At 39.0% G+C, this 14,850-nt stretch overlaps 1 protein-coding gene across 4 annotated transcripts in view; it reads right to left on the bottom strand.

Annotated features, from left to right (window-relative positions):
• Positions 1 to 14,850, bottom strand: part of sipa1l2 (signal-induced proliferation-associated 1 like 2) — a 95,108-nt gene that overhangs the window by 49,846 nt on the left and 30,412 nt on the right. For all 4 annotated transcript variants that reach the window (XM_049465730.1, XM_049465728.1, XM_049465729.1 and 1 more), the window contains exons 2-3: positions 1,100 to 2,766; positions 877 to 1,004 (exon numbers count right to left, since the gene is read on the bottom strand). In XM_049465730.1, coding sequence (XP_049321687.1) covers positions 877 to 1,004; positions 1,100 to 2,450 — 1,479 coding nt within the window. In that variant the 5' untranslated portion in view covers positions 2,451 to 2,766. The remainder of the gene's footprint in view (positions 1 to 876; positions 1,005 to 1,099; positions 2,767 to 14,850) is intronic.

The following is a 14,850-nucleotide window of genomic DNA, read 5'->3' as shown; positions in this document are numbered from 1 at the left end:
TAAATCTTCTCTTCCGACTGTCCCCCGGGGGTTTCTTGTTTTTTTCCACTGCATTCATTTCACCCTCTATCTTCACAAGCCTTCCAGGGCCAGCTGCTGAGAAGCATCCCCACAGCGTGATGCTCCCACCACCATGCTTCACAGAGGGGAGTGTGGGTTTGTGATGATATGCAGTGTGGGTGTTAATGGTTAGGGATATCACAATAGTTATGGAAGTCACAGTTTAGTACACACTAAACCGTGGATCAGCTGGTAACAAAAAAAACTAAATACAAAAACATATAAAAATAAATTGTTACGTAAAGTTATATATATTTAATCCTCAATACAGAGCAGCAGTAGGAAGGTAGAAGGTGCTGTGTGTCGTGAAGAGAGCATGTTCTGAGCACTTAGCAGCAACATAACTGGTGGATTATGGGGAAAAACTTAAAAAGCTTCCTGTATTGTGAAAATATAAATGTAAAGCTGCGTGACTGACTGCTCATCATTGCATCACAGCAATGTGAGAGAGGGAGCAGGGTTCTACAAAAAGAGAAGTTACTAAGTGGAAGCTCAGAAACCCAACACAAATATTCCAGTCACTACAAACGTCTTTGTTTTAATAAACAGAAGATTAGGTTAAGTTTGTCTTGTTTTGGTGGGACATAGAGCTTTTAAAGTCAATTAGGCAGTTGGACATATGTGCAAAACTCCACACTTCCAAAGCAGGAGATCTCTGCTTACAGGACTAGTGCTTCTGGTAACAATCTACAGTAATTAGAGAGACGAGCTAATTGCATCACTTATGTCTAAGCATGTGTATCAATGTGTAATTCAGTAGAAATATGGTGTGTGTATATGGAGACAGGTGGTGCATGACGTAGCGATTTGGCCTACCTCGCTGGTTCTGAAGATAACTCTGTAGTTATATTGCACTCCGTCTTTGCTCTCCTCCTGTCTCTCTCTGCGTACACTTAACGCCACGGGGCCCAGGTTGTCATCAACACCAAAATAGTTCTGGTGTTCTAAAATAAAATAAATATGGGTATTTTTAAGGTTGTGTTTAGGTAGTTAGATAATTCATGCATTGTTCAAAGCCACTGTAATTCCACAATCTTACCTTTATTGTAGAAAAACTTGTGGTAATAGTACGCCCCCATATCAATGTGTTCAATGATGTAGCGCTTGATACAGTCTCTGGGAACAGCATAATTCTCGTGAGGTGAGTAACTATCGCACGGCGACTCCAGTACGGATACTCCGGCATTCGTACAGTGAGAAGTGAGAGCTGACTCGACGGAATGGTTTTCACCTCCACTGCTGTAGGGGGCACTGCCGGTTTTCGCGAGTCCTAGCTTCCGTTCTCCTTCCCCACCTACCTCATTGCGGAAGTAAGGGCAGCTAAGCACCATCCCACTGCTCTTCCCATCCCCTTTATCTGGATCAGTACAAGATTTTTGTCCGAGATCCTCGAAGCTACCTAGAGGAGAGCCGCCGCACGCGGGTAAAGGTTCTGCTACAGCCGCGTGGTGCTGAGACGCAGCAGAAGCTCCAGTTGTTATGTTCTTCCTGCGGGCAAGGTTACTCCGATTAGTAACTGCCTCGCTTATGTTAAAGAGGACGCTCTGTACATCATAATGTGCAAAACACCTCTGGAAACCCAAAGTACAGCCATGCCTGCTACAACTGTCCTGCTCAATTAAATGCTTGGCTTCGCTCTTTACGGTCTTCAGCCTACGAAATATCGAAGTCTCGCCGCGGTCCGATTTCTGCCTCTGTAGGAAAGTCCTTTCTCGATTCCGGCTGTAAAAGAGTGAGCTGTCCACATAATCAGAATAGTTCTGAATGCAGATGATGTCCCCTCGTGCAATCTGAGCTGCGGTCTGGAGACTCGGAGAGATGGTCTCATGCTGTAGGTATTCGGGGAAGCCGTGCGGAGGTGGCGCACTGGGCTGCTTGGAGTGTTCGGCTGGGTAGGACCTTGGTGTAGTGAACAGACCCTCACCAGTTATACCCTGTCGATCGATAGAGGAGGTGCTGCCGTACTCGCGGTGCAGAGAGGTACCCGTGTTTGGGTTCACAGCGGTCTGATCCACATCCTCCGCACCGATATCGCTGAGGGTGATGTCACTGTTGCTTCGCTTCTGCATTGGACGAAAGTCTTTACCTGGAGAGTGACTGAGCAGCCCGTATTTGGTTTCAATAAAACTGGGCTTATTCAGAGCCTCCTGGTTCTGATTAATGACCTCATCCGTGCTCTGGCTGGGTATTCTGCTCTGGAAGTTTGTCATCAGGCTGTCGAATCTAGGTGGAGGTCCGTGACCACCGTCCTGCCTCTGGGGCCAATCTGATACTCGGGCTCGAATGCCCATCTTGGGCACGGCTGGTGTTCCCTGTAGGTTTGAAATGGGAGGGCCCATGTTCCCGTTCAAGGCCTGGAGCTTCTTAGTAAATGGGTTCTCAGCCTGCATTTCTTATGCGCAGCACTTCACTTCTCAATCAACTCCGGCCCAAGCAGCAAGGATTTCACCCTTAATGTGAGGGAGTCTCATATCTAACAGACAGCCCTTCCAGAAAGCATGAGTGACTCACAGCAGGTCTGGACAGTCAGCTGAGTAATGAGTGTGAATACTGATGTACAGTATATCCTACAGCTCTGTGATCCATAGGAAAAGGACAGGCTCTTTTATCTCTGCTTCAGTGCCAAGGACTGCCAATACTGCAGCAACACCAGCCAGGGATATAGTCATGCCATTGGTCTCTGCCAAGAGTGACTCCTCTGGTGCTCTGTGGAGAGTGGGGGAGGAGAGAGAGAGAGAGAGAGAGAGAGAGAGAGAGAGAGAGAGAGAGAGAGAGAGAGAGAAAGAGAGAGAAAGAGAGGGAGTAGCAGGGAAAGGAGGGGGAGACACAAAACAGGGAGCATTAACAAATCACTAGGAATGTAAAAATAACAGTGTGACCTTGAAAAGATAATAAGCGCTAAATTTTTCTATCTCTAGAGTCAGCACAAAATACTCATTCATCAGCTTAATGAGCATCTGAGAGATCATCTCTCTCAGCCAGACAATACACACACAAAAACATTATTTTAGCAGGGATTGCACTTGATTTAGATGCAATTAAGTGCCCAATATAGCGTTGTTTTAGAAATCTGAATGTTTTTATTTATTGGGGAAGCACAGCATTGCCACTGATGAGATTACTTTTTATTTATGCAGAAATAAGATTCAGATTGTCTCTGAAACAATAGAGTATACAGCTCTGAAAAGAAATAACAAACCACTTGAAAATTATGAGTTTCTTTGATTTTAATCAACTTAAAAAAAAAAAAAAAACTGAACTGCTTAAAATTTTGCACCAGGATTAAAAGGCACAAAGTTATCCAAAAGCAGTGTGTAAGACTGGTGGAGGAAAACATCATCAAGCAAAGATGCATGAATGCTGTGATTAAAAACCAGGATTATTCTACCCAATATTGATTTCTGAACTTTATAAATATGAAATCTCTGCATCTTTTTTGTGTATTTCAGCCATTTCTCATTTTCTGCAATTAAATGCTCTAAATGACCATATGTTTATTTGGAATTTGGGAGAAATGTTGTCTGTAGTTTATAGAATAAAACAACAATGTTCATTTTACTCAAACATAAACCTACAAATATCAAAATCAGAGAAACTGATTCAGCCTCTTCATTTTTTACAGAGATGTAGCTACACAAAAGCAACACCGACCTAACTGCCCAACTTGTAGCAGTTTGTTACAATAATCATTTAAATTGATGCCATATTGTCCCAGAATTAACTGAAAAAAGTGAGTTATTTTAAGATCATATCATACATAATAATGCATTTACACAATACTTTTAAAGAATGAATTTTTAATTATTAAGAATACTTAGACATTGTAATTGAAATATAAATAAAATAAACATAATAATATAAACATAAAACTTAAAACTTTTTAAAATCAACATAATGGCATGAATTGTCTCTTCCAGCAAACTAAACACTGAGATCAGCAAAACTGTTTAGTGGTCCATTAACTGTATGAAAAGGTGAGAATGTAATTAGTATAACAGGCCTACAGTCAGTCGTTTATTAGCTGTAATATTGATTGAGATCATATTGGCCACCACCACACTGCAATATACATATACAGTTTTCTACAACCCCTGGCAAAAAGTATGGAATCACCAGTCTTGGATGAGCACTCCTTCAGACATTTCATTCTGTAAAACAAACTCTGATCAAAAACATGATACAATAATAAGGTCATTCCAAAGTGCAACTTGTTGGCTTTCAGGAACACTCAAAGAAATGAAGAAAAAACATTGTGGAAGTCAGTGAATGTTACTTTTATTGACCAACCACAGGGAAAAAAATATGGAATCACTCAATTCTGAGGAAAAAAGTATGGAATCATGGAAAACAGATAAACAAAAGATGATTCAAAATACATCACTAGTATTTAGTTGCACCACCTTTGGCTTTTATAACGGCTTTCAGTCTCTGAGGCATGGACTTGATGAGTGACAAACAGTATTCTGCATCAATTTGGTGCCAACTCTCTTTGATAGCAGTTGCCAGATCAGCTTTGCAGGTCGGAGCCTTCTTGTGGACCATTTTTTTCAATTTCCACCACAGGTTTTCAATTGGGTTGAGATCTGGACTATTTGCAGGCCATGACATCGACTGAATGTGTCTTTCTCCAAGGAATGCCTTCACTGTTTTTGCCCTATGGCACGATGCATTGTCATCTTGGAAAATTATTTCATTATCTCCAAACATCTGTTCAATTGAAGGGATGAGAAAACTGTCCAAAATGTCAATGTAAACTTGTGCATTGATAGAAGAATTAACCACAGTCATCTCCCCAGTGCCTTTGCCTGACATGCAGCCCCATATCATCAAGGACTGTGGAAATTTGGTTGTTTTCTTCAGACAGGCCTCTTCATAAATCTCACTGGAACGGCACCAAACAAAAGTTCCAGCATCATCACCTTGTCCAATGCAGATTCTTGACTCATCACTGAAGATAACTTTCATCCAGTCATCCACAGTCCATGATTGCCTCTCCTTAGCCCACTGCAGTCTTGTTCTTTTATGTTTAGGTGTCAATGATGGTTTTCTTTTAGCTTTCCTGTATTGAAATCCCATTTCCTTTAGGCGATTTCTTACGGTTCGGTCACATACATTGGCTCCAGCTTCTTCCCATTTATGCTTCATCTGTTTAGTTGTACTTTTTCGGTTTTCAAGACAAATGGCCTTAAGTTGCTTGTCTTGACGCTTTGATGTCTTTCTCGGTCTACCAGTACACTTGGCTTTAACAACCATTCCATGCTGTTTGTATTTGGTCCATATCTTGGATACAGCTGACTGTGAACAGCCCACATCTTTAGCAACCATGCGTGAAGAGTTACCTTCTTCAAGAAGTTTCAAAATCCTCTCTTTTGTTTCAAGAGACATTTCTCTTGTTGGAGCCATGGTTCTTGCCACTCTAATTCGTCCAGCAGCCCTCCAAGGTGTCATGACTGCAGGTGTTTTTAACTGCAGACTAACGAGCAGATCTAATCTGAGGCAGGTGTCCATTTAGGGAAAGGAAATTGACTGGGTGTGTCCTTATTTTCTACCTTCAATTTGAGTGATTCCATACTTTTTTCCTCAGAATTGAGTGATTCCATATTTTTTTCCCTGTGGTTGGTCAATAAAAGTAACATTCACTGACTTCCACAATGTTTTTTCTTCATTTCTTTGAGTGTTCCTGAAAGCCAACAAGTTGCACTTTGGAATGACCTTATTATTGTATCATGTTTTTGATCAGAGTTTGTTTTACAGAATGAAATGTCTGAAGGAGTGCTCATCCAAGACTGGTGATTCCATACTTTTTGCCAGGGGTTGTATACAGACATATTAATATAGGTAAAAGAGAGCCACAGCTGTGATCACAGCAATTTTTACAGCATTCATAATAAAATTGCAATGATACTGTTTATCATAAAGATTCTACAGATAATGATCTTTAAATGTTGGGTAAATTCACATTACAGCACAGTTTTAAAAGACCTATATAAAACCTAAATAAAAAAATGTGAACGTCAAATCATTTTGCAGATCCTAGCGTTGCATGTGACCTGTGCCTAAGCTTAACCCCACCCCCTGCTGTTTTCAATCCAGCCAAGATTACAGTTAATCTAGCAAAGGCTTGATATAGACCGCATATTATACATCTAATAAACCTCCCATCCCTACCAGATTAAGTTTCCAAACAGGGCAAACGGCTAATTCACACCATTAGATGTCTAGGTTCCAGCTGCTGCTGTTCCTCTGCTCCTCAGTGATAACCATTAGAACAGTGTTATACTATATTTCACAGTGTATCTGCATACAGGAGCCCACCTTACAAGAAAGCAACTCGTTAGAGTCATCCTCATTATCTCTGTAGACACACAGACACGACCGACCGGGAGCGTGTACCGCACACTCCGCCAAGAAAAATTCTGCACTCTGGAATCACTCCAACTCTACCTATTCTACTAAACCCCAACACCCGACACAGCCAACGCCCCCTCCAAAAATAGACCTGCAGGTACACTTTAGATAAATATGCCAGAAAAGGAGGTCAACAAGCACATGGACCTACTTTGTGCTGCCTCTCTTACTTTCAGCCCCAATACATAATGTTCCAGCACTGAAAACCCAATCCACTCTCCTCTCCGAGAGCTTCTGTTTGGAGTCTCAGAGATTCACTGTATTAAATATCACACTCCACACTTGTGAATACTAGGGGTGGGACAATATATATCGTTATTGTATTGTTTTACCTGTATCGTATTGCATTGAAGAATATTGTTAGTTAAATTGTGTGAAACTGACACCAATAAATTAGGGGTGTCACGTTTCTCTAAATCTTCGATTTGATTTTATTTCCGATTTTAAGGTCACGATTCGATTCGATTCTCAATTTTCTTTTCTTTTTTCTTTTTTTGGTAGCAGCAGCGTGCACTATTAAAACAGCAATGTGCAACATAAAATAAATAATAAAAAATACAGGAACAGTCATGCACAAAATAATAGAACAATTAGAGCCTTAACAAACTGAACTCTATCCTACTATAACAGATAAACATGAAAAATAAGACTTTAAAACTTTTTCGGTCTCTGAGAATGAGAAGTTTTTTTCTTTAATAAAGATATATTATTAACTTTATCTGAGAGAAAGATGCTCCTTAAGGTACCAAAACTATTAACATATTTGAGGCTAGACAAAACAACTGTTATTTTTATATTTTGAAGTTTTTCTTTAAGAAGATGAGAATGTTCACATTCTCTGGAGAAAGAGCTGCTCTTTCAGCAGTCACAATGTCCGCGGCGTCGCTACAGTGTGCTGCACCATTTACGTAGAGGGAGGGATCGTCCATCCTCTTTTTGACTTCGAGGCTCGAGACCATGACATAATTTAGATCGATTTCGATGAAATATCGAAATTGTAACACCCCAAATTTTATCTATCTATAGTAAGTAAATAAACTTGATTCAAAGGTAAAATTGGAGGAGAATGTTTACCTGGCCCATGTTTCTGTCTAAACTGGCTGTAGAAACCTGTGTCTGGGATTCCCACCATTTTATTTTTAATCAATTATCCATTTTTGTAATGTTGTCAGGCGACCACCTGATGGTAGAGGCAGTGTCTCCATATAAGTACAAAGGGTTAACGTTTTAAAAAATGTAGAATCATGATGCAGAAATGTAAAATATTACATTTCTTAAAGGTTCAAAAACTTTTAAGAACTGCTAAAGATTTTGATTCAATCTTTATCTTTAATAAATGGAAAGATCATTATAAAGATGTACTTTCTGTTTTTTATATATTAAGATGAGTTTAACATTTAAAGGTTACAAATATACAACAACAGGAAGAAAGAGCCGGAACTGGGAATGGGGCAGATAGATTTTGTCACAGTGCTGTACGTGGGCAACTATCCAAAGCTGGGGCTAAAGACATCCAGTTCCAACATATCCAGCTCCTAATATGGGTACACCCTGCCAGCGCCTCAGCTCCTATCCCAGCATTCCTCATTCCTTCAACACTTGTGTACTTTTCTCTCGCCTTGTTCGGTGCAGACTCTCCACAGATGGACATTCCAGCTCCTGGAGGTCGACAGCACGAGCCAGCCACCCTCCAGCCCCACAGACCAGATTCAACGAGAACAACAGATTCTTTATACATTAATTATTATTAAAGATATGCAGTGAGATCTACAGGATCACTACAGGCACACACTTGAGTCTCACAACTACAGGCACACACTTGAGTCTCACAACATACCTCACCATTAGGCCCTAAAATAATGTAAAGAATAAAAAGAGTGCATGAGAAATTGCATAGAGGATTTTTTGTTTACTTTATTATAAACATCTCAGTTTGGTTGTAAGGATTTCTGAATTAGAACTTATTAATTAGCTGAGTATAAAAAAACGCTTTTACACCTGTAGTTGTAATGGTTTCTATAATCCGGATCAGTTGATGAGTTCATTTATTTGAAGCGTTTTTTTCTCCGTCTGTTTGGTTTGGTTTCACACAGACATAAATAAACCTAAACACACCAAAATGCGCACCAATAAACCACGTGATCACATCGTCTCCTCTGATTGGTCAGAGCTGTCTGGCGCGGGAACAAGAAAGTAAATATAGTGAGAAGTAGGGGTGGGCAATATTATATAGTATACAATATATCGTGACAGAAATATCATGATATTAAAAATCCATATAGTGATAATAGAGATGGTCTGTCTTAAAAGTAGTCTATTATTTACTGTCAAGCTTTAATTGTATTTATTGTATAAATGTTTTAGTTTGCAGTTTGCTGTTATACTATTATACTATATTCCTGAAATTAATTAATTATTTTTCTTTTTTCCTATATCGCCAAGTATATCGTTATCGCAAAAATACCCTGAAATATCGTGATATTATTTTAGAGCCATATCGCCCACCCCTAGTGAGACAATTCCGTGTTCCAGCTTGTATATCTGTGCAGTGTGAAGCTGATTTAACACAGAAAGCTAAAATTTAGCTAAAATTAAAGTGTTTTCAACGGGGCATGCGGCGCAAATGTGGGATCACGAAATGAAGGTTTTTTTTTTTTTAGGGTCAGAATTATTGACATTATTATTGCATATGATTTGCTATGGCACACGATGACCCAAATCAGGACATGGACATGACACGGTGCTCACAATGGTAACAATGTTATCCCGATGCTGTGATTCTGCGATACTCGATATTTTACAAGACAATTCTCTATGATACTTCACAGCGTCTGTGTTACTGAAGAGGATAAATTACTCCTAAATAATCAAATATACCAGAGTTCAGACCACCTTTGTTTCAATAAAAAAAATTATATATGATGCCACATATCGATAATGTCTTACAAACAAAACCCTACGGTATATCGCAAAATCAATACTTTGTCCCATCCTTACGCAACACTGTAATAGGGGTGGGTGATATGGCCCTAAAATAATATCACAATATTTCATGGTTTTGGATTTCCCGCGATAGCGATACTCTTGGCGATAAGACAAAACACTGTTGGTAAATTCATTTTTTTATTTTTTTTATTTCAATACACTACTGCAACTAAATGAAAAGAAAATTCTTCTATTGCATATATAGACATACAGAAATACAAGAATTTTATCAGACTTATAACAGAATTCAATGATCCAGAATGTCATGATACTAATTATCCTGAAAATAATACATTTCAGATATCTTCTTATATCCAGGATTAAAGTAAAATAAATGATTCTGGACAGAAATAGTCTCTAGGTATATAATGGGAAATGAGAACAGTTTGAAAAATAGGGGTAGGTAATATGACGATATTTCAGGGTATAAAATCGTTCACGATATTAAAAAATGTTTGATATTCTTGCGTTCGATATGATATTGCACACCCCTACACTGTAACATGTATGAGGTCAGATCACTCCTGCAGACGAGTTAATCCCACACTGTGTGGTAAAAGTTGAAAGCGTGTGGTGTGTGCAGAGACAGCGGGGGGGCAGAACAGGAACAGTAAAGAACCAAATGACAAAGACTTACAGAAAAAACAAACAAACAAACGGAACAGACTTGAGGATTTTCACAGACACGGCCGAGCCGCCTGCGGACAGCAGATGAAAGAAGAGCCCCAGGAGGGAGACAGAAACAGACCTTTACCATTTGGGTTATTATCATTCCTGAGAGTTTACTAAACAAACAGCCCACTGCAGACAGTCCCGGGGGGTCAAGGGGAACGGACCCTGCAGGACAGTGGAAGTGTTTAGTGTATATGGAGTAAAGTCAAGTTGTAGACGGAAGTTTATGTTTAGTCTTCAGGGATGTGATCTATTTTTCAGAGGTATTAATAGAAAAAAAAGAGTTTATTGCCAAAAACAATAAACTTTTTTTTTGTTCAGGATTTAAAGTAGCGTGAAAAATATATATACATCCACTTAGGTCATTTATTACGGGAAACTAAAAGTTCCAAAATACTTTTTAACTTAACAAAGCGTCTAAACTTCCTGTAAAGAGATCATGACAGACCACAGCTGGAAGCTCTCTGTAGGCCTGAAACAATAACTGTGTACAATCACCCACTTACATTATTTTAAAGAGCAGTGAACATTTATTCATATTTTAAATTCAGCGTTAGAATTACTGTATTGGAATTATTTGAATATTGTTTTGTATTGGACTACGTACGTATTGTCACAAAATGATAATCGTGAAAAGTGATTGTAATTTTTAGACTTATTTTAGGCCACTGATAATGAAATATAAATAAAGCAGTAGCATAATGATATGTTTTTAGAATATTTAACATATTTTCTCCTCAGTTTAAAAGGCCAATTAGCCCACCCAATCACTAGTCCTTCCCACCTGTAGAAATTTTCTTAAAACTTGGAGAATTAAGACCAGAATAGGCCTCATCCAGCACATGTGAAGTTAGACTCCGCCTCTTTTCCAATTGCCGCTAATGCAGCATCACTGGGTATATGCACTCAGAGGAACTCAGAGGAAAGCACAGCAACCCAGCTCTAATACATCAGCTAACAGATGCCTGTGCTAACCAACATTAACTAAGCAGTGATGAGGGGAGAGAGCACAACCTACTGTTCTCTGTTCTACCAGCTGTACTCGCTCAGACTCTGGCTGCTGATGGCAATGCAGCATCACCCAGGATTCAACCTGGTGATCCTCAGATCACAGTGGCAGCGCTTTATTCAGCTTAGTCCCCTAAGTCTAATGCTATTAACATTGCGCAGTTACTTTATATAAGAAAACATATTTTTTGGAAGAGACAGAGAAAGAATAGAGCATAAACAAAAGACATAAGAGGGAGTTAACAGACCAAAGACTGAGGACATTACTGTAGCTCAAATGGAAAGCAAATTTTAGAAGAGAAGAACAAATAAAACAAAACAACAGCACAGTTAAGAGAATCCCTTAAAGCTTAAACAGTTTTTAAGGTTGTGTCAGAGACAGAGTATATCTCACTTTAATAAATATGTCAGCAAATATCAGTTTGAAATTCCAGCCATCTATATACCAGTATTATTGTGCATCCCTACCCAAAGCAGGCTGACTGATAACGAAAGAAAGATAAGCTTTGGTCGAGGTCAAAGGTGACAAAACAAAGTCACACAGAGGTCCATAGGGGCTACGCTACATGCTAGGCAGAAATTTCACCAGTTTCACTAGTATGAAACCAAAATCTGTGTCAAATTCCAGCTTTCACCAAGATAACAGCCTTAACTCAAAGTCCCTCGTGAGTCCCTGTTCGTGCGCTGGATGAAGTGCGCTCTGCTAAAACCAGAATTATTCCCCCAGTTGTGTAGACTGTACCGACTGCAAATAAATAAGACATGTAGCTACAGCTTTTAATGAAAACAGATCTGCTTTTAGTGAATTTGCTACTGGTGGAAATGAGTGCTAATGTGTCAGATAGATAGCTGGGTACTTCTGTCTATTTGTGTTGCTTTGTCAGTAAGTTCAGACTGTATTAATGCACCAGAGAAAAACAGAATTATTATCAAAAACACATGAAAACATTAAAAACTGCGCATGTGTGAATGCAGACTCTAGCAGCACAAATTGATTAGCAGAACTCAACAGAACACCACAGCTACGCTAAGCTAACCTATGCTGGCTATAATGTGGTTCATGCTACATAGCTAATCAGAGCTATTATTTGAGATATCTATTAACATAAGACTTTATCGACTTTGTTGGGGTACCTAAGCTTTTCTTTAAGTTTGATGCTAATTGTAGGTAAATTAAATGAATTTGATTTTTTTTTGTGTGTTCCCCCCCCCCCCCCCCCCCCCCAAATAGGATAAGGGAGATTATATATATTTACATATAGAAGCTGCAGAGGAAATTTCAGTAGATAGAAATGTGTTCGTCAGAAACCTGTCAAGAACAGGTTATACAGTGATTTACATATTTCACTTATTTCCTTATATTTGACTGTTTTATTTTTTTACAATATCACTCAGCTGTACTTTCACTACTGACGTTACTACTAACCAGGATTAGGTCCCAAATACGGCAGCACAAAAAATAATCATGTGATTGAAAGCCTGGGAAAAAGGGGAGTCACACTAAGAAAGCTCCCTCTCCAGCAGCTCCCTCGACTCCCACTGATAATGCAGGAGGTCTGCTGCTCTGTTCTCTCAGTGTAAGCAAATTACTGAAGTGCCGCTCCCCTCCTCCTCCTCACAGCCGGAGAGCGTGAGAGCGAGCGAGGGAACAGCTGCAGTCGGAGCGGAGGTGTGAGGACTTAATGACAGACCGCCTCTCCAACCCTCTACTCCATACCACAGCCCCACATCTGATCTGCATGCCTGGCATTAGAGCCGCCGGCCACTCCTCCCACTGCTCCACTGTATTTACACTGTTTACACTGCAGCCCGGCCGCCTCCAGAGTACAGCTGCTCAAATATGATATTTTAACCTCATCGTGATCCAGGTTTTTATTGTATCGAGAATATTAAAAATAATGTTCAGCACTTATAAAACCAGGGGTCATTTTATTTCTGATTTTAGGGTCATGATTCGATTCGATTCTCTTCTCTTCTTTTTTTTTTTTTTTTACAGCAGAGAGGCCTATGCCAGTTTTAGATTAGTCTATGGTCATTCATTGGTTTGATTCATCAAATTTACAATATCTTATTTCAAAAGGTGGGCTTGATATAAGTGATGCAAAGTGATACAAGTGATCTGTAATATACCACATTAGGCACTAATGGTCAAATTTAAATAATTTAATTAGGATATATATGTAATGCCATCTAGTGGCTTTTTTGGTAGCAGCAGTGTGCACTATTAAAACAGCAATGTGCAACATAACAAAATAAATAATAAAAAAATACAGGAACAGTCATGTACAAAATAATAGAACAATTAGAGCCTTAACAAACTGAACTCTATCCTACTATAACAGTTAAACATGAAAAATAAGACTAAGACTTTTTCGCTCCCTGAGAATGAGAATTTTTTTTCTGTAATAAAGATATATTATTAACTTTATCTGAGAGAAAGATGCTCCTTAAGGTACCAAAACTATTAACATATTTGAGGCTAGACAAAACAACTGCTTTTTTTTATATTTCAAGTTTTTCATTAAGAAGATGAGAATGTTCACATTCTCTGAAGAAAGAGCTGCTCTTTGAGCTACAGTGTGCTGCTCCATTAGCTTAGAGGGAGGGATCGTCTATCGTCGATCCTCGAGACCATGACATAATTTTGATCGATTTCGATAAAATATCGAAATAATGACACCCCTAGTTCATACACTTTTTAACCAACATTTCCATGATTATTTTATGACTTTTTGATGCCTTTTGCATTTAGCTCCACTATTTAGGGCTAAATTACTGAATTACTGAACTCTGAGCTGATGAATTTGCTAGCTTAAAATAGATTTTCTCCATGGATAAACGGAAACGCAAAGATTTGTAGACCAAATTTCCAAAACAGTCTGAGTATTTTTATTTTTCCAAAAACTTACCCAGGCCTGGAAATTACTACTTTCAAATTCAATGACTTTGACCAGGTTTTTCATGACGGTATAAACCCTGTAAAACACTGACTCAACTGCTTTTTATTACAGAGAGTGTAAAACTAGAGGATGTGCAGCAAACTAAATAATAATCACTGTACTATGGTTAACACATTTTGCTTTCCAGCACTGGGGTCTTGGGTTCAAGTCCCTATCTGGGTGGTTTCTCCATATTCTCCCCATGTCTGTGTGGGTTTCCTCTGGGGACACCAGTTTACTCCCACAGTTCAGAAACTTGATGATCAGGTAAAATGAATACTCTAAAATGATCTGGTGTGTATGTGTGTGATGTGTGTTTAAGTTTGTGTTTGTGTAAATGTATGGCTGTGCGCCCAAATGTGGATTGGCCTGTGTAAATGCTGTAGTGCCCAATGCAGTCCTCCAGGTAGACGGTCGTTTCTGGTTGAGAGTACGCTGTGCGCTATTGGCTGCCGCTTCTCACCGATGTGCGGATGAGTGACGAGTATGAATTTTTGTGTGTAAAATGTGATTGTAAAGTTTCATTTGGTTTCAAGAAAGGCGCTATATAAATGTCATTTAAATTAATTCATTTGAATATCAGTTTTTAAGAATCTGCCACTGCTGATGGATTTTGTCTGCGTGTCAGTCTCTGTGATAAAGCTGGTAAAAATATGATATCACAATATGTGGAATTGTTTTTTTATGATACACAGTATTTATCATTGCAGGTTGACATAAACCACAGTCGGTGGCTTTTATACCGTTCATATCAATATCAATATTACATCAAAGTAAA

The sequence above is a fragment of the Astyanax mexicanus genome, chromosome 16 (assembly GCF_023375975.1).
Source record: "Astyanax mexicanus isolate ESR-SI-001 chromosome 16, AstMex3_surface, whole genome shotgun sequence".
Taxonomy (NCBI): Eukaryota; Metazoa; Chordata; class Actinopteri; order Characiformes; family Acestrorhamphidae; genus Astyanax; species Astyanax mexicanus.
This window is presented reverse-complemented; position numbering and strand designations above follow the sequence as displayed.